At 48.7% G+C, this 20,579-nt stretch overlaps 2 protein-coding genes across 4 annotated transcripts in view; one reads left to right on the forward strand and one right to left on the reverse strand.

The window, feature by feature from the left end:
- The first annotated feature begins 221 nt into the window (after nt 1–221).
- On the forward strand, nt 222–17,326 carry LOC309557918 (ras-related protein Rab-35-like). The gene is made up of 6 exons (XM_082260787.1): nt 222–305; nt 9,061–9,111; nt 9,785–9,908; nt 12,738–12,862; nt 14,841–14,965; nt 16,630–17,326. The coding sequence occupies exons 1-6, from the start codon at nt 251–253 to the stop codon at nt 16,753–16,755; spliced, it is 606 nt and encodes a 201-aa protein (XP_082116913.1). The 5' UTR covers nt 222–250; the 3' UTR covers nt 16,756–17,326.
- Nucleotides 17,327–17,951: 625 nt separating this feature from the next.
- The window catches only part of LOC309559011 (integrin alpha-M-like), a 266,904-nt gene continuing 264,276 nt past the window's right edge, over nt 17,952–20,579 (reverse strand). For all 3 annotated transcript variants that reach the window (XM_082262120.1, XM_082262121.1, XM_082262119.1), the window contains one exon: nt 17,952–18,325. In XM_082262120.1, the coding sequence (XP_082118246.1) occupies nt 18,227–18,325 (99 nt within the window). In that variant the 3' untranslated portion in view covers nt 17,952–18,226. The remainder of the gene's footprint in view (nt 18,326–20,579) is intronic.

A 20,579-nucleotide genomic window follows, 5' to 3' on the forward strand; every position in this document is an offset into this window, starting at 1 on the left:
ATGAGAAAATGTGGAAAATTTCAGGGGGTGTGAATACTTTTGCTTGGCGGTCGGTGTGTAGAGTGCGGTCAGTGAAGTATGTACAGTGTGGTCAGTGTAATTCTCTGTGTTGTGTACAGGAATCTCTGGGAGGAGAATATCCGGCAGGTGGAGGAGGGGCGGCACGGATCTCCAGAAAGCGATGTGGGGGATGGGGGTGACACGGAGAGTGAAGTGACGGGGGACACAACCTGCAACAGACGCATCCAATATGGCCGCCAAGGACTACGACCATCTCTTCAAACTGCTTCTGATTGGAGACTCCGGTAAGTGCCGCATCCCCCGGGTGTGTTCCCCTTTATCAGGGCCGGGGACCCCTGTGCAGGACCCCTTATATGGAGACCCCTTATATGGAGACCCCTTATATGGAGACCCCTTATATGGAGACCCCTTATATGGAGATCCCCTGTGCAGGACCCCTTATATGGAGACCACCTGTGCAGGACCCCTTGTATGAGGACCCCTTGTATGGAGACCCCCTGTGCAGGACCCCTTATATGGAGACCCCTTATATGGAGACCCCCTGTGCAGGACCCCTTGTATGAGGACCCCTTATATGGAGACCCCTGTGCAGGACCCCTTATATGGAGACCCCTTATATGGAGACCCCCTGTGCAGGACCCCTTATATGGAGACCCCCTGTGCAGGACCCCTTATATGGAGACCCCCTGTGCAGGACCCCTTGTATGATGAGCCCTTGTATGGAGACCCCCTGTGCAGGACCCCTTACATGTAGACCCCCTCTTATGGAGACCCCTCACACGGGGACCCAAACCGTCTGCCAGCTGAGTATTTGCTGTTCTGAGGAAATGCCGATCTGCTGTCACCGACCTCCTGGAAATGCGGCTCGCCTGGCTTCATGGACAGAACTGCTGAAAGTGGAATCAGCCCATCCCCCACACTGCCTTGGACCCTTCACAACTGTTTTTGTAGCCTGGGACCCCTTGACAATCTTGCTTGGACCCCCAGATAGTCAGGTATTGCAGTCCGAGATCTCTTCCTGACAGGGACTCGCAGCCTCCTCGGACCCCTTTGTTTTGCAGCCCAGGATCTTTTGACTGGTGAATATCGGCACCTCGGACCCCTTGAAATTGTGGTTTGGGGGTCTGGGACCCCTTAACAGCCAGGCTTTCTCAGCCTGGAACTTCTTCATAATTAGGTTTTGCCTCCTGGGACCCCTTAACTTGCACCCTTTGCAGCCCAGGACCCTTTGACAAACTTCTTTCATGACTCGGGACCCCTTGACTGTCACAACTTATTACTTGGGACCCCCTAACTGTCGCACTATAAAAGCCGAGACTCGGCTGGTGGAGGCCCCGCCCTCCCCCTTGGCGGCAGCAGATGTTGACAATGATGTCATGGAGAGGTCACTTGGGGTCATCCACAGCGGAGAGAGGACTTCCTCTCTGGTCACATGACTCCTCCTGGAATTTCCCGTCAGCTGAGCACTCCGCCCCCTAATCAGCTTAACCCCTTACTGAGGACACTTTAAACATTTCTACAGGTTACCAGCTTATAGTTACAGAGAAGGTCGGGGGATGGAATTATTCCTCTCGCTCCAACGATTGCGGCGATACCTCACATGTGTGACGCCAACACCACATTTTTAGTTTGTTTTTTTTTTTATTATTTATTTATTTCCTATTTTGTGTTTTTTTTTTTTTTTTATTACTTTTTTTTTCCTATTTCAGGGAGTGTCAAAAAGACCCCAAATCTCTCATTTACCTTTTTTTAAATGGAAAAAAACCCAAAATTGAAGTAAAAAATTCTATTTTCATTTTTCTCTTGCATTTAAAAAGGTAAATAAGACATCTGGGGCCAAAAAGACCCCAAATCTCTCCATAACGAGGGCCTGTCAATCCCTGAAATGGGAATAAAAGTGATTAAATAAATAAATAAAAAAAATATTTGACTTTGGTCAAAATTTTAAACAGTTTTTCCCATTTGTTAATTTTTTTAAATCACTTTTTTTTCCCCTAATTTCAGGGATTGATAGGTCCTTTTTATGGAGAGCTCTGGGGGGGGGGGGGGGGTTAAAACCCCAAATCTCTTTTTTACCTTTTTAAATGCAAAAGGAGTAAAAAAAAAAAAAAAAAAAAAAAAAAAAAAAGGTTTGACTTTAAGGAAAAAAAAAAAACATACAAAAAAATGTAAAATCAAAAAGTCAAACTTTTTTTTTTTTTTTTTTTTTTACTCCTTTTGCATTTAAAAAGGTAAAAAGGAGATTTGGGGTTTTAACCCCCCCAGAGCTCTCCATAAAGAGGACCTGTCAATCCCTAAAATTAGGAAAAAAAAAAAAAACAAATGGGAAAAACAGTTTAAAATTTTGACCTAGGTCAATATTTTTTTTTTTTTTACCACTTTTATTCCTATTTTAGGGATTGACAGGCCCTCATTATGGAGAGATTTGGGGTCTTTTTGGCCCCAGATGTCTTAATGACCTTTTTTAAATGCAAAAGAAAAATACAAATACAATTTTTTAATTTGGTTACTTAAATTTTGTTTTTTTTAATTTTTTTTTTGTCAAAATGTCAAACTCCCCCTTTTTTTTTTTTTTTTTTTTGCATTTAAAGGTAAATGAGAGATTTTTGGTCTTTTTGACCCCAGATCTCTCTATAAAGAGGACCTGTCAATCCCTGAAATCAGGAAAAAAAAGTGATTAAAAAAAACAAATGGGAAAAACAGTTTAAAATTTTGACCTAAAGTCAATATTCCCCCCCCCCCCTATTTCAGGGATTGACAGGCCCTCGTTATGGAGAGATCTGGGGGGTTGAAACCCCAAATCTCTTTTTACCTTTTTAAATGCTAGAGAAAAATAAACATTTTTGACATTTTTAACTTAAATTGTTTTTTTTATTTTTATTTTTTTTGTCAAAATGTCAAACTCCCCTTTTTTTTTTTTTTTTTTTGCATTTAAAGGTAAATGAGAGATTTGGGGTCTTTTTGACCCCAGATCTCTCCATAAAGAGGACCTATCAATCCCTGAAATCAGGAATAAAAGTGATGGGAAAAAATATATAAATAAATAAAAAAAAACATTTAATTTCTGCCTGAGAAGAGGAAGTGATGTTGGAGGAAACTCCGGGTCATCCAAGGGCATAGAGATGAGTGGCGGCCATCTTGCCCTCACATGACTCCCTGTCCAGCAATCCGGGGCATCAGGTTGCTTCCGGGTTTACAAACCACTCCAGTAAGCTCGGAAACGAGCGGGAGGGGGGTGGGGGTGGGCTCCCCTCCTCCCGCCTCTAAAGTGATTCTGTGGCCAATCCGCCCACAGGATCATTTTTATCCGACACCCAATCACATCTACTGACCGATATCAGGGGTTTGGTATCTGCTGCCGATATTTAACATCAAAGTAATGATGAGAATACAGAGCCTGGGGCACAGAATTGTGAAGTGGAAGGAAAATGATACAAATAAATCTGTGAAAAGTGTGGCTGCATTTGTATTCACCCCCCCCTTTACTCTGATACCCCTAACTATAATCTAGAGGAACCAATCAGCTTCAGAAGTCACCTCATTAGTAAATAGAGTCCCCCTGTGTGTAATGTAATCTCTGTATAAATACAGCTGTTCTGTGAAGCCCTCAGAGGTTTGTTAGAGAACCTTAGTGAAGGCCAAGGAACACAACAGACAGGTCAGGGATAAAGTTGTGGAGAAGTGTAAAGCAGGGTTAGGTTATAAAAAATCTCCCAAGTTTTGACCGTCTCAGGGAGCGCTGATCAATCCATCATGGGAAAATGGAAAGAGTATGACACAACTGCAACCCTACCAAGACATGGCCGTCCACCTAAACTGACCAGCCGGGCTCCTACCAAGACATGGACCTCCACCTAAGCTGACCGGCCTGGGCCTCTACCAAGACATGGACCTCCACCTAAACTGACCGGCCGGGCAACCCTACCAAGACATGGCCATCCACCTAAACTGACCGGCCTGGGCCCCTACCAAGACATGGCCGTCCACCTAAACTGCCCGGCCGGGCCCCTACCAAGACATGGCCGTCCACCTAAACTGACCGGCCGGGCCCCTACCAAGACATGACCGTCCACCTAAACTGACCGGCTGGGCAACCCTACCAAGACATGGCCAACCGCCTAAACTGACCAGCCGGCCCCTACCAAGACATGGCCGTCCACCTAAACTGACCGGCCGGGCCCCTACCAAGACATGGCCTTCCACCTAAACTGACCGGCTGGGCAACCCTACCAAGACATGGCCAACCACCTAAACTGACCAGCCGGCCCCTACCAAGACATGGCCGTCCACCTAAACTGACCGGCCGGGCCCCTACCAAGACATGACCGTCCACCTAAACTGACCGGCCGGGCAAGGAGAGCATTCAGAGAAGCAGCCAAGAGGCCCATGGGAACTCTGGAGGAGCTGCAGAGATCCACAGCTCAGGTGGGAGAATCTGTCCACAGGACAACTATCAGTCGTGCGCTCCACAAATCTGCCCTTTATGGAAGAGTGAGAAGAAGAAAGCCATTGGTGGAAGAAAGTCATAAGAAGTCCTGTTTGCAGTTTGGGAGAAGCCATGTGGGGGGAGGGGGACACCGCAAACATGTGGGGGGAGGAGCTCTGCTCAGTGTGGGGGAAAACTAACACTGCACATCACCCTGAACACACCATCCCCACTGTGAGACATGGTGGTGGCAGCTTCATGGTGTGGGGATGGTTTTCTTCAGCAGGGACAGGGAAGCTGGTCAGAGTTGATGGGAAGATGGATGGAGGCAAATACAGGGCAATCTTAGAAGAAAAGACTTGAGGAGGTTCCCCTTCCAGCAGGACAATAAAACATCCAGCCAGAGCTACAATGGAATGGTTTCATGTGTTAGAATGGCCCAGTCACAGTCCAGACCTAAATCACATTGAGAATCTGTGGCAAGACTTGAAAATTGCTGTTCACAGACGTTCTTCATCCAATCTGACAGAGATGAGATATTCTGCAAAGAAGAATGGGCAGAAATGTCCTCTCTAGATGTGCAAAGCTGGTAGAGACATCCCCAAAAAGACTCCCAGCTGTAATTACAGGGAAAGGCGGTTCTACAAAGAATTGACTCCAGGGGGGTGAATACAAATGCAGCCACACTTTTCACAGATTTATTTGTATCATTTATCATTTTCCTTCCACTTCACAATTATGGCCACTTTGTGTCGTCTATCACAGAAAATCCCAATAAAATACATTTCTGGGTGTAACATGAGAAAATGTGGAGAATTTCCAGGGGTATGAATACTTTTTCCAGGCTCTGTATACTTATCATTACTTTGATAAATAATCAGCAGCAGATACCAAACCCCCAATATCGGTCAGTGGGTGTGATTGGGTGTCAGATACAAAATTATCCTGTGGACGGATTGGCCACAGAATCACTTTAGAGGTGGGAGGAGGGGAGCCCACCCCCCATGTGGGTAATTTCAAGGGGTGTGAATACTTTTACAAGGCACTGTATACTGGGTGCGGTCAGCAGGTGATTAAATAAATGATTTTAGGCCCCTCCCCCAACACATGACATTTTTCCTGCAGACCCCCTGGAGAATAAAATGGAAGTTCTGGTTTTTATGTCACATGACGACCCCACAAAGGTGTAGAAAACACAACATTTTTTATTTAGAAAAAACGCACTAAAGTGAATTTTAGGACACAAAAACGCAATAAATTTCCCAATTTTTTGGTAGATTATAAAAGACGAGGATTCAACAAGTAAATGGAGACCCCACAGGTCACACCCCAAATTTATGTGCACCAATGAAAAGGCGGCAAACCAACTTTAACCCCTTCTGGAGCGCCTGCCGCAGTTATACGTAGGTACTTTGACGGTAAATACCAGGGTTATGGCAGCAGATAGCAGCCATAACCCCGGTATTTTCTTACAGGGTGGGCGGTCCTCTTTCACATAAAAGTGGTCCCAGCAGTAGATTCACCACTGGATCACTTTTATGGGCGGCAGGAGAAGTGCCCCCCCCCCCCTCCCGCCACTTCCCAGTCCTTTTTCCCGCTTACTGGAGTAATCGGCAGCAGGGAAAACTATCCGGTCCTCTCCCTTCCTAGGCAAGTGAGGGCAAGCTGCCCCCCCCCCACTCCACTCTATGGCCTTGGAGGACCAGAATGATGTCATATGTCACTTCCTCCTAATGGCTTTAAAGGGCCCATTTTTCTTTTTCATTTTATATATATAATGTGTGTGTGTATGTATGTATATAGATAGACAGATAGATAGATAGGTGTGTGTGTGTATATATATATATATATATATATATACACATTGGGTACGGAAAGTATTCAGACCCCCTTAAATGTTTCACTCTTTGTTATATTGCAGCCATTTGCTAAAATCATTTAAGTTCATTCTTCTTCCTCATGAATGTACACATAGCACCCCATACTGACAGAAAAACACAGAATTGTTGACATTGTTGCAGATTTATTAAAAAAGAAAAACTGAAATATCACATGGTCCTAAGTATTCAGACCCTTTGCTGTGACACTCATATATTTAACTCAGGTGCTTTCCATTTCTTCTGATCATCCTTGAGATGGTTCTACACCTTCATTTGAGTCCAGCTGTGTTTGATTATACTGATTGGACTTGATTAGGAAAGCCACACACCTGTCTATATAAGACCTTCCAGATCACAATGCATGTCAGAGCAAATGAGAATCATGAGGTCAAAGGAACTGCCTGAAGAGCTCAGAGACAGAATTGTGGCAAGGCACAGATCTGGCCAAGGTTACAAAAAGATTTCTGCTGCACTTAAGGTTCCTAAGAGCACAGTGGCCTCCATAATCCTCAAATGGAAGACGTTTGGGACGACCAGAACCCTTCCTAGAGCTGGCCGTCCGGCCAAACTGAGCTATCGGGGGAGAAGAGCCTTGGTGAGAGAGGTAAAGAAGAACCCAAAGATCACTGTGGCTGAGCTCCAGAGATGCAGTCAGGAGATGGGAGAAAGTTGTAGAAAGTCAACCATCACTGCAGCCCTCCACCAGTCGGGGCTTTATGGCAGAGTGGCCCGACGGAAGCCTCTCCTCAGTGTAAGACACATGAAAGCCCGCATGGAGTTTGCTAAAAAACACCTGAAGGACTCCAAGATGGTGAGAAATAAGATTCTCTGGTCTGATGAGACCAAAATAGAACTTTTTGGCCTTAATTCTAAGCGGTATGTGTGGAGAAAACCAGGCACTGCTCATCACCTGTCCAATACAGTCCCAACAGTGAAGCATGGTGGTGGCAGCATCATGCTGTGGGGGTGTTTTTCAGCTGCAGGGACAGGACGACTGGTTGCAATCGAGGGAAAGATGAATGCGGCCAAGTACAGGGATATCCTGGACAAAAACCTTCTCCAGAGTGCTCTGGACCTCAGACTGGGCCGAAGGTTTACCTTCCAACAAGACAATGACCCTAAGCACACAGCTAAAATAACGAAGGAGTGGCTTCACAACAACTCCGTGACTGTTCTTGAATGGCCCAGCCAGAGCCCTGACTTAAACCCAATTGAGCATCTCTGGAGAGACCTAAAAATGGCCGTCCACCAACGTTTACCATCCAACCTGACAGAACTGGAGAGGATCTGCAAGGAGGAATGGCAGAGGATCCCCAAATCCAGGTGTGAAAGACTTGTTGCATCTTTCCCAAAAAGACTCCTGGCTGTATTAGATGAAAAGGGGGCTTCTACTAAATACTGAGCAAAGGGTCTGAATACTTAGGACCATGTGATATTTCAGTTTTTCTTTTTTAATAAATCTGCAACAATGTCAACAATTCTGTGTTTTTCTGTCAGTATGGGGTGCTATGTGTACATTCATGAGGAAGAAGAATGGCTGCAATATAACAAAGAGTGAAAAATTTAAGGGGGTCTGAATACTTTCTGTACCCACTGTAAATGTTTGGGGATTCAAAGCCATTTTCTATAAAAAAATACAGATTTTTAACTTCACAAGTGTCAGAAATAGGCGTGGTCCCTAAGTGGTGAAAAGCCCCCCCTATAGGGCACCAGTTGGGGGGTATGGAGGAGGGGTGGTGTTGGAATATCGCTCTCATTCCAGCATGCCCGGTGTCACAATCTGCGTTTTCATATATACATTTACGTGGAGGTCAGGGAGGGGGGGCTTAAAAATTTTTGGGGGGAGGGGGGATTTTTTTATGCTTGGGTGTAACTTTATTTTTTTAATTGTAAAAAAATAAAAAATAATTTTTTTTTTTTTTTTTTTACTTAACTTTTTTTCTTTATCATAATCATGTGATTAATATTTTGGTGACCGGTTTCTCTTTAATGAGACATGCAGAGTCTAAAAGACCCCCCCCCCCCCCCAATGTCTCATCTGGGCTCCACCCCTCGGGTATGCTGGGGGGGGACACCGAGAGGCGGACCCGGAAGTGATGTCATACACGTCGCTTTGCAGGTCAGCAAAGAGGAGGGGAGGAGACATGCATCCGCCGTGCTCCTCCCCTCTACCTGGCGGCACTCGCTATGCCGGTCCCAGGCCCACAGATGGGAAAGCAGAGTCAGGGACACATAGTGGGGGGAGGGGGGGGTTTGCTTGTCAGATTTACACACAATCCCAGTGCGGACAAAAAGCTTAAAGGGGAACTCCAGCTTTGTTGAAGGTTTTCCTTTAAGTTGCCATCTTGTCTGCACAGCCTGGATGTGGCCATTCTGATAGGTCCTCTTTAGGTGGTCTCTATAGACCAGGGGTCTTCAAACTATGGGCCCCCAGCTCTTCAGGAACTACAATTCCCATCATGCCTAGTCATGTCTGTGAATGTCAGAGTTTTACAATGCCTCATGGGAGGTGTAGTTCTGCAACAGCTGGAGGGCCGTAGTTGGAGGATCCCTGGTCTGGACCCAGTATGGTGGTCATGACGTCTCTGCAGGGACTGGAGGACACAGTGAGGTGGGGGATGGAAAGCTGAAGTAAGTTTATATAAGGAATGAGAGGTTTAGAGATTTTTTTCCAATGAGAATCCTCCGTCCGGAGCGCTGGATAATGATTGGTCCTCCTCTTCTCTCTTCTAGGTGTGGGGAAGAGCAGTCTGCTGCTGAGATTCTCCGACAATTCCTTCTCAGGTCAGAGCAAATGCTACATTCTTTCTTTTCTTTCCTTTTTGGTATCTTGTCCCCCCCCTCTCCCTCCCTCTCTGGCTTGTCCCCCCCCCCCAATCTCTCTGTGACTTGTCCCCCCCCCCCCAGTCTCTCTGTGACTTGTCCCCCTTCCTCCTGGTCTCTCCCTAGCTTGCCCCCTCCCTCCTGGTCTCTCTGTGGCTTGTCCCCCCCCCCTCCTGGTCTCTCTGTGGCTTGTCCCCCTTCCTCTCCCTCCCTCTCTGGCTTGTCCCCCCCCCCCCAGTCTCTGTGACTTGTCCCTCCCTCCTGGTCTCTCTGTGGCTTGTCCCCCTTCCTCCTGGTCTCTCTGTGACTTGTCCCCCTTCCTCCTGGTCTCTCTGTGACTTGTCCCCCTTCCTCCTGGTCTCTCCCTAGCTTGCCCCCTCCCTCCTGGTCTCTCTGTGGCTTGTTCCCCCCTCCTGGTCTCTCCCTAGCTTGCCCCCTCCCTCCTGGTCTCTCTGTGGCTTGTTCCCCCCTCCTGGTCTCTCCCTAGCTTGTCCCCCCCCCCTCCTGGTCTCTGTGGCTTGTCCCCCCTCCTGGTCTCTCCCCCAATCTTGTCCCTCTGGGCTTTATCCTGTCCCTGTTTGTATTACCCCCCCCCCCCCCTGGTAACCCCTCCCCTCCATATTCTCTCCCTCAGGCAGTTACATAACTACGATCGGTGTGGACTTTAAGATCCGGACTCTGGTGATGGATGGAGAGCGGGTGAAGCTCCAGATCTGGGACACGGCGGGACAGGAGAGATTTCGGACGATCACATCAACGTAAGTTATGTGGGGGGGAGGGGAGGGGAGGGGGGCTCTTCCTGTGGTTGGCCGTATTGACTTGATAAAAATGATCCTAAAACCCCGGAATCCGTCTTTTTACACATTTACCTGTATGGACCCCGAGAGTCTTCATCAAACTCCGTGCCATGCTTAGGGATCCGATATAAAAGAAAGTCTCCTCAGAGAAAATTTGATTGATACAGATATTCATGGAAAGATCTTGGGGGGGGTTGGTTGCGAAGTGGGCTGAGCCCCCCCCCTCCAGCTTTTTTTCCTGTCCCCCCTACCTCCCCCCAGGACCAGTGACACCGGTGAGGGGCTGGTCGGGGGGGGGGGGGGCACTGCTTAGTCTCTGTAATGAATAGTCGGCATGGCTGTGCAGTGCCCAGCCCCCATCTGACTCACCACACCATTCATTAGCATTTGATGGGGGGGGGGGCTCCGATGTGGGGGGGGGGGAGGCCCCAATGTGATGAGCAAGTTTAAGGGGAGATCGAAACTTTGATCTGCAGATGAATGGAACACCATAAATACAAAAGGAACTATGTTTGTTACTTTGTATCTCTCTATCTCCAGTCTGATCAATGTTTATAAACAATGTTACTTTGTATCTCTCTATCATAGTTACATAGTAGGTGAGGTTGAATAAAGACAATAGTCCATCCAGTTCCCCCTGTATAGGTGTGTGTGGCTGTAATCATCTCACATACCCCTGAATGTTCTGATCCTTGAGATGTAAGTCTAAGAGTCTTTTGAAAGCCACCATACTACCCGCAGAAACCACCTCTTGTGGTAGAGAATTCCACAATCTTGTAGCCCTAACACTAAAGAACCCCCCACGTTGCCTGAGGTTAAATCTCTTCTCCTCTAATCGCATTGTATGCCCTCAAGTCCTCATGCAATCCCTTCTAATGAACAGCTTTTTTTTTAAGCTGAGATCACCATTGAGATATTTATAAATTGCTATCATGTCCCCTCTCAGGCGTCTCTTCTCCAGGGAGAATAAATCGAGGGATTGCAGACGCTCTTCATAATTAAGGTCCTCCAATCCCCTAATCAGTTTAGTTGCCCTTCTCTGGACTCTCTCCAGCTCCAACACATCCCTCCTGAGGACTGGCGACCAGAACTGGACAGAATACTCCAGATGCGGTCGGACCAGAGTTTTATAAAGTGGAAGGATTATAGTCTTATCTCTGGAATACATCCCTTTCTTTATGCATGCTAATATTCTGCTGGCTTTGGAAGCTGCCGCTTGACATTGCATGCTGTTGCCTAATCTATCATCAACCAAGACTCCCAGATCTTTCTCCATTTTTGATTCCCCCAAGGGTTCCCCCCCTAACGTGTATTGTGCTTTTATGTTTTTAGTCCCCAAGTGCAAAACCTTACACTTCTCCACATTAAACCTCATTTGCCATGTCGTTGCCCACTCTGTTATTTTGTCCAGGTCATTCTGTAGGATATCTGCTTCATGCTGTGCAGTTATTGCCCTGCCCAATTTTGTGTCATCTGCAAAAACTGATATAGAACTCCTGATCCCGACCTCAATGCTGTTTATGAATAAATTGAACAAGGTTGGTCCCAGGACTGAGCCTTGGGGGACCCCTCTTACCACCTCAGACCAGTCTTGGTATGCGCTGTTTATTACTACCCTTTGGACACGCCCTTTTAGCCAATTCCGTATCCAAGAGCAAACCCTGCTGTCGATACCTGCAGACCATATTTTATAAATTAAGCGCTTGTGGGGAACCGTATCAAACGCCTTAGCGAAATCCAAGTACACCACATCCACTGGTCTGCCCCTATCTAGGTACCCCACATCCACTGGTCTGCCCCTATCTAGGTACCCCACATCCACTGGTCTGCCCCTATCTAGGTACCCCACATCCACTGGTCTCCCATCTGATCAATGTTTATAAACAATGTTACTTTGTATCTCTCTATCTCCCGTCTGATCAATGTTTATAAACAATGTTACTTTGTATCTCTCTATTTCCTGTCTGATCGATGTTTATAAACAATGTTACTTTGTGTCTCTCTGTGTCTCTCTATCTCCTGTTTGATCGATGTTTATATAAGCAATCCCTGTGAAGGTCGGACTATTTATGAAGGGGAATAGAGGGCTCTGTTATGATGTGGGACTCCGATGTCGGGGGGGGGGGGCTCTAATGTGTGTTGCCAGTATTACCCCATGACCTTTTTACTGCCCCCCGGGATCAGGTAGTCTAGATCCAGCCCTGCTGATTAGAATGTATGGAGCCCCTGAGTTTGGAGTGTATGGAGCCCCTGAGTTTGGAGTGTATGGGAGCCCCTGAGTTTGGAGTGTATGGGAGCCCCTGAGTTTGGAGTGTATGGGAGCCCCTGAGTTTGGAGTGTATGGGAGCCCCTGAGTTTGGAGTGTATGGGAGCCCCTGAGTTTGGAGTGTATGGGAGCCCCTGAGTTTGGAGTGTATGGGAGCCCCTGAGTTTGGAGTGTATGGGAGCCCCTGAGTTTGGAGTGTATGGGAGCCCCTGAGTTTGTACAGACTATCGGTCTTCGGGACAGCCCTTGCTGTGAGAGGTGTGGGCACCTCAGGCCTCCTTGTCCATCTTCTGTGGGGATGTCCCAAACTGAAGAGGTCCCGGACTGAGGCTGTCGGCTAAATTGCTTACTGGGGATTCACCTTTTCCAATGAATTCCCCCTCACGGCCCGATGTATCCTCAATGGATCACAATTTAATGACTACTCCCTGTCCTGGGGTACAGACCAGGCTGGAGAGCTGGGGGGGGGGGGTATTTATCGATGGTGAAGCTTGATTAATTGGTTGTGATGTTTTCCTCCTTAGGTATTACAGAAACACTCATGGAGTCATCGTGGTCTATGATGTCACCAACCCTGAATCATTTGTGAACGTGAAGAGATGGCTTCATGAAATCACCCAGAACTGTGACTCGGTGTGCACCGTCCTTGGTAAGGATCCCTATGGAAGGGTCTGTGTTATGTATGTAGGCTGTGATGGTACGACATTATGGAGGTGAACACCACATGCTCAGACTGGACCCTTTTGGTAGGAGTTGTCTTCCCATCTTACAGCTATGATTGTGCAGTTATGCAAAACCTGGATATAACCATAGAATATTTTCAACTCAGTTCTCAGAGGCGACTCTCCATCTAAATCTGATCCTTTCCTGATGTGTTGGGGTTCTCAGAGGTCTCTCTCCATTATGGTCTGACTATGTACTGAGACTCTCAGAGGTGTCTCTTCATCCAGATCTGACCATCTCCCAATGTATTGAGGCTCTCAGAGGTGCCTCTCCATCCAGATTTGACCAACTCTAAGCGTATTCTCAATATATTGGAAGGTGGTCAGATCTGGATGAAGAGACCCCTCTGAGAACCCCAATACATTGCTCTCCATCCAGATCTGACCACTTCTCAAAGTACGGAGGTTCTCAGAGATGTCTCTCTATTATGGTCTGCCTACTTTCCCGTGTACTGAGATTCTCAGAGGTGTCTCCTCTCCATCCAGTTCTGATCATCTCCCAATGCATTGAGATTCTAAAGCATTTGGAGAAGGTTCAGAATAAACTGGAAGGTGGTCAGATCTGGATGAGAAGACCCCTCTGAGAACCCCAATACATTGCTCTCCATCCAGATCTGACCACTTCTCAAAGTGCGGAGGTTCTCAGAGTTGTCTCTCCATCCAGATCTCACCATCCCCCAATGTATTGAGGTTCTCAAGCGTTTGAGAAGGTTCTGAATAAACTGGGAGATGGTCAGATCTGGATGAAGAGACATATCTGAGAGACCCTCATTGCACTGGGAGGTGGTATGATCTGAATGGAGAGACCCCTCTGAGAACCCCAATACATTGTTCTCCATCCAGATCTGAACACTTCTCAATGTATTGAGATTCTCAGAGATGTCTCTCTATTATGGTCTGCCTACTTTCCCAATGCATTGAGATTCTCAATCGTTTGAGAAGGTTCAGAATAAACTGGAAGGTGGTCAGATCTGGAAAAAGTGACACCTCTGAGAACCGCAATAGATTGGTAAATGGTCAGATCTGGATGAAGAAACCCCTCTGAGAACCGCAATAGATTGCTCTCCATCCAGATCTGACCACTTCTCAAAGAACGGAGGTTCTCAGAGATATCTCTCCATCCAGATCTCATCTCCCAATGTATTGAGGTTCTCAAGAGGTTGAGAAGGTTCAGAATAAACTGAGAGATGGTCAGATCTGGATGAAGAGACACCTCTGAGACCCTCAGTGCACTGGGAGATGGTATGATCTGGTTGGAAAGACACCTCTGAGAACCTCAGTACAAAGGAAGTAGTGAGATCTGGATGGAGAGACATCCCTGAAAACTTCAATAACTCAGAGGTGTCTCTCCATCCAGATCTGACCATCTTCCAATGTATTGAGGGTCTCAGAGGTGTCTCTTTATCCAGATCTATCCATCTCCCAGTTTATTCAGAACCTTCTCAACCTCTTGAGAACCTCAATACATTGGGGGATGGTGAGATCTGGATGGAGAGATCTCTGAGACCCTCCGTACTTTGAGAAGTGGTCAGATCTGGATGGAGAACAATGTATTGGGGTTCTCAGAGGGGTCACTTTATCCAGATCTGACCATTTACCAATCTATTGCGGTTCTCAGAGGTGTCTCTTCATCCAGATCTGACCACCTTCCAGTTTATTCTGAACGTTATTCCTCAGCTGGATGTGCCCCATTTCCGGTGTTTTGAGGTTCTCATAAGGCGTCGATCGATTTCCCTGTGTTTTGAGGCTAATTCCTCATGTAGGTCAATTTGCTGCCCTTTTCACCATGGAGCACCCCCCCCCTACCCATTCTTCGCTGTGTATGCCATGGTCTCTGACCTGTGGAATGCCAGCACTGAGGCACTTTGTTGCACTCTTATGACCTTTTCTCTCTCTCTCCCACAGTGGGTAATAAAGACGATGACCCGTCTCGGAAACACGTGGAGACGGCGGACGCCAAGAGGTTCAGTGAGCAGATGGGAGTGCGGCTGTATGAAACAAGCGCCAAGGAGAACCGCAATGTAGAAGAGGTGAGGGTAGAATTCTGCCTCCTGTGTTTGATGTTTGGGGTCATCAACTAATTGATGGTGGAGATGGAAATCTCCTTTACACTGAGCGGTTCCAGAATCTCTGAGCAGATCTGATGAATATGTATGATGGATGTACCGTCTGAGATAAACGTATCTAATGGTTCGTCCAATGAGACTTTTATCCTGAGGATGGTACAAGGGCATATCATAAAGGTTCACCATCAGGTTCTTGCGGACAATGTTTTGGCTGTTGTGTATAGATAAAGTTTGGGAGGATGAACCGGCCCGGCATGTGTCTTGGGCCCGCTCCTCTGTATTCAGAGAAGAGGGGATGGGGGACACAGGGGCCATTATTGAGTCTCTGTACAGCGGGGGAGGAAACAGCTGATTGTTATTCAGAGCGGAGACTGGACAATGTGTGTTTGTGTAGTCCGGGCTTCTAGTGACCCCGGGGATAATGTGCTGCTTTCATTACTCTATAAATGTCTGCCTAACATTCGCTGCATGCAATCGATCATACAGGTCCTCTTTAACCCCATTTTATGTCACTCTGTAATCGACCCGTCTGTAGGCAGGAAGTTGGCTGTGTGCAGAGGAAAATCTTCCTTCCTCCCCCCTGACCTTCCCACCTGTAGCATGGTCCAGCAGAGCCCCCACGTCCTCCATGCAGCATGTCCTTCTCACTCATTGGTTATAGCGCCCCCCCCCCCAGTCATTGTCTGCTACTGACTCAATGATTCTGTTATTATGTGTTGGGATGGACATAAGGAATGGAGGGGGGTATAAAGTGGAATATGGAGACTGCCATGGTGTAACCTCTAAGCTTGCCATCCTCATCCTTTCTTCACCAACCATCAAATGCCAGATGGCAAATTCCTGTCCTGGCTCTCTATGGATCAGGATGACACCCCAAGGCTGGCACCTCTAGAATAACGTCAGCAGCCCCCATATTTCTATCCTGACTGGTAACAGAAATGCTGCACAGGTCACATGATCTGCTCAGCTAATCTGAGCTCTGTCAAAGATCACATGGCCGGGTGCCTTGGCGCCTGATCACATGACCTGGGTGCCTTGGCGCCTGATCACATGACCTGGGTGCCTTGGCGCCTGATCACATGACCTGGGTGCCTTGGCGCCTGATCACATGACCCGGGTGCCTTGGCGCCTGATCACATGACCTGGGTGCCTGGCGCCTGATCACATGACCCGGGTGCCTTGGCGCCTGATCACATGACCCGGGTGCCTTGGAGTCTGATCACATGACCCGGGTGCCTTGGAGTCTGATCACATGACCCGGGTGCCTTGGAGTCTGATCACATGACCCGGGTGCCTTGGAGTCTGATCAAATGACCCGGGTGCCTTGGCGCCTGATCACATGGCCCGGGTGCCTTGGCGCCTGATCACATGGCCCGGGTGCCTTGGCGCCTGATCACATGGCCCGGGTGCCTTGGCGCCTGATCACATGACCCGGGTGCCTTGGCGTCTGATCACATGACCCGGGTGCCTTGGCGTCTGATCACATGACCGGGTGCCTAAGCGTGTGATCACACCGCAGGCTATGGTGGGTCAGTGGGAGGGTGACAATGGCGCTGTTAGGTATACAGACTTCCGTTTCTTATCGGTGCCCCTCCCCCCCACTTACATCCTCCTCCTGTCTCCCGCAGATGTTCCTGTCCGTCACCCGGCTGGTCCTGAGGATGAAGAAGGAGAGCCAAGCCAGGCTGCGGCCCAACGAGGTCGTCACCATAACCAAGACCAAGAAGAAGCCTCACGTAAAGAGGTGCTGCTGAGGGCCCGGGGCCCCCCTTCCTGGAGGAACTGGATCACTGACTGAGAAGAAGAGTTAACCACTATGGGAATTGTGATATAGACCCTCAATGCATTTTATACGGGAACAATCTAGGAATGGACCACCACCGCCTTTGCCCTGTAGGGGGGCGCTGTCCTCATAGGAGTCTGCCTGTGCCCTGTAGGGGGAGCTGTCCTTGTAGGATTCTGCCTGTGCCCTGTAGGTGGCGCTGTCATCGTAGGATTCTGCCTGTGCCCTGTAGGGGGCGCTGTCATTGTAGGATTCTGCCTGTGCCCTGTAGGGGGCACTTCCCTCGTAGGATTCTGCCTGTGTCCTGTAGGAGGCGCTCTCTGTTCGCCTGCCCCAATCCACCCCCCCATACAGGAACATGGAGCCCAGCTCACCCATTGCGGTGGTTTAGCCTGCACTGTCCCACAGTCCCTACAGAGGTCGCTGTACTGTATAGACCTCACCTGCCAAACTCCATAAGGCATTATGTATAGAAAGAGAACCTGTCACGTCTGGACGTAAGAACCAATCTGAATGTTCCGTCCCTCCACTGCATAGGACTGCTTTATATTTAGTCTGAGACTGAAGACCACTTTGGGGCTGGGAGTCGGAGCACAGAGTCCTCCCATTTCCCCCCCCCCCTCAGGGTCTGATAGTTGCTGCCTTAGCTCATTCTGATACCGAGCTGCTGCCCAGCTCCTGAGTGCACATAACACCACCAAGTAACCAAAGCCCTGACCTTGTATACATTCCTCGCTTGTTGGGTACAGTTATGCACACCCAGGAGCTGGGGAACCACAGCTGTAGAACCTCGGGGGAGGGGCTCTCAGTCTTAGACACTGTACAGCTATATGAGGGGGGAGGGGATATGAGTCTTTCATAAGGAAGTGTGCACAGCCAGAATTTAATGATGATATTCAGATTCCGGTCTGTAAGGATAACCGGATTGGCCGTCCTAGCGTTGGCGTATCCGCCAATCACATCATCTTTTACTAAATGTGATGGTCGCATATCATTTCCTCCAATCAGAGAGCGGACCCCCCCCCCCCCAACGCTGGGGTCACACTGCAGCAATGTGTCTGTAAAGAATTGGGTCGTCCACCGTTTTTCGGGCAGTTATCACTACAGATGCAGGTTTTAGGGGGGCGAGATCCCCGAAAAACAAAGGCGACACTACGATGTCCGGGGTGGATTCCGTTTCCTTTTATTATGCGCACTTTGTATTAAAGTTGGACAAATATAACGCTTCCCAAGCCCTCCCCCGCACATTGCACTGACCAATCAGAAGAGCGCTGCTTGCTCCTCCCCCGCGGTGCCTGACTGTGATTCTATATAACGTCTTCCCCTCTGTACAGGATATAAAGCTTATTTTTGCACCTAACTGAATAACAATAAAGAACATTTTCTATTGAAGAACGTTCCGCCTCTTCACTCCGCCGTCTCCTCATTCCGCGTTCCGCGGTTCAGCCGCTCGCTGTATCCATAGAAGGCTGCTCTGCGCCCTCCGGTCCCGACTCCGGGTTCTCCAGCAGGTTCTTATACTGACGTTTGAAGAAGCCGACCTTGGGGGAGGGGAGACAGTCGGTTATTCTGGAGTTAAACATTTGCAGGAAAATTTAAATTTGGGTCAGAGCTTGTGATTGGCCGAATATGAGAATCGGCTTGGAAATAAAATCCCCTTTAATATAGAAGTGCTCCGTGCCGTGTGACGTGTTTATAAAGTCAGGTGATCCCCGTCTAAAGTCATGTCATCCCGTCTCAAATAATTTGTATTTTATTATTCTGACAATTATTCTGACCATTTTGTTTCCATTCTGCAGCCGTCCCCTCGGATCTGATAATAAATCTGGGGTCTTGTTGCAGAGTTCCCCTCACTTCCTGTGTGATAAAATGTTGTCACCAGTACAGGAAGTCGGGGGAAATCTCTCTAATGGGGCCCCTGATATAGGGGAGATAATCCTTCCTCCTCTCCCCACAAAAACTAAAAATCCAATTTGGCTGAACATATGAGGTAATGTTTTATCCTCTCCCTGTGTATACATATGAGGGGGGGGGGATATTTTTTTGTCATGTATACTGTACTGTCTATGTATCAATGCATGTCTTATCTGTTTCCCTAGACTGACTAACCAGAACAAATCAGTTGTAGCCAACTGATTTTATCTCAGCAGTTATTTTGGGTCCTACATAGAAGAATCTTTGGATGGTGTACAAGCTTTATAATACTGTAATAGCAGTACTCTACGAGCGGTGATGTGATGTGTCCAGCAGGTGGCAGCACTGTGTAGGTTGGGGGCTCTGTACTCTGCCAGCGGTGATGTGATGTGTGTCCAGCAGGTGGCAGCACTGTGTAGGTTGGGGGCTCTGTATTCTGCCAGCGGTGATGTGATGTGTGCCCAGCAGGTGGCAGCACTGTGTAGGTTGGGGGCTCTGTACTCTGCCAGTGGTGATGTGATGTGTGTCCAGCAGGTGGCAGCACTGTGTAGGTTGGGTGCTCTGTACTCTGCCAGTGGTGATGTGTGTCCAGCAGGTGGCAGCACTGTGTAGGTTGGGTGCTCTGTACTCTGCCAGTAGTGATGTGATGTGTGTGCAGCAGGTGGCAGCACTGTGTAGGTTGGGGGCTCTGTACTCTGCCAGTGGTGATGTGATGTGTGTCCAGCAGGTGGCAGCACTGTGTAGGTTGGGTGCTCTGTACTCTGCCAGTAGTGATGTGTTCCCAGCAGGTGGCAGCACTGTGTAGGTTGGAGCTCTATACTCTGCCAGCGGTGATGTGATGTGTGCCCAGCAGGTGGCAGCACTGTGTAGGTTGGGTGCACTGTACTCTGCCAGCAGTGATGTGTGCCCAGCAGGTGGCAGCACTGTGTAGGTTGGGTGCTCTGTACTCTGCCAGCAGTGATGTGATGTGCCCAGCAGGTGGCAGCACTGTGTAGGTTGGGGCTCTGTACTCTGCCAGCAGTGATGTGATGTGTGCCCAGCAGGTGGCAGCACTGTGTAGGTTGGGGGCTCTGTACTCTGCCAGCGGTGATGTGATGTGCCCAGCAGGTGGCAGCACTGTGTAGGTTGGGGGCTCTGTACTCTGCCAGCGGTGATGTGATGGGTGCCCAGCAGGTGGCAGCACTGTGTAGGTTGGGGGCTCTGTACTCGGCCAGCGGTGATGTGATGGGTGTCCAGCAGGTGGCAGCACTGTGTAGGTTGGGGGGCTCTGTACTCTGCCAGCAGTGATGTGATGTGTGCCCAGCAGGTGGCAGCACTGTGTAGGTTGGGGGCTCTGTACTCTGCCAGCAGTGATGTGATGGGTGCCCAGCAGGTGGCAGCACTGTGTAGGTTGGGGGCTCTGTACTCGGCCAGCGGTGATGTGATGTGTGTCCAGCAGGTGGCAGCACTGTGTAGGTTGGGGGGCTCTGTACTCTGCCAGCAGTGATGTGATGTGTGCCCAGCAGGTGGCAGCACTGTGTAGGTTGGGGTCTCTGTACTCTGCCAGCGGTGATGTGATGTGTGCCCAGCAGGTGGCAGCACTGTGTAGGTTGGGGGCTCTGTATTCTGCCAGTGGTGATGTGATGTGTGTCCAGCAGGTGGCAGCATTGTGTAGGTTGGGGCTCTGTACTCGGCCAGTGGTGATGTGATGGGCGCCCAGCAGGTGGCAGCTCTGTGTAGGTTGGGTTCTCTGTACTCGGCCAGCAGTGATGTGTGTCCAGCAGGTGGCAGCACTGTGTAGGTTGGGTGCTCTGTACTCGGCCAGCGGTGATGTGATGTGTCCAGCAGGTGGCAGCACTGTGTAGGTTGGGGCTCTGTACTCTGCCAGCGGTGATGTGATGT

The sequence above is a fragment of the Pelophylax lessonae genome (genome assembly GCF_965119305.1).
Source record: "Pelophylax lessonae genome assembly, chromosome: 6".
NCBI lineage: Eukaryota > Metazoa > Chordata > Amphibia > Anura > Ranidae > Pelophylax > Pelophylax lessonae.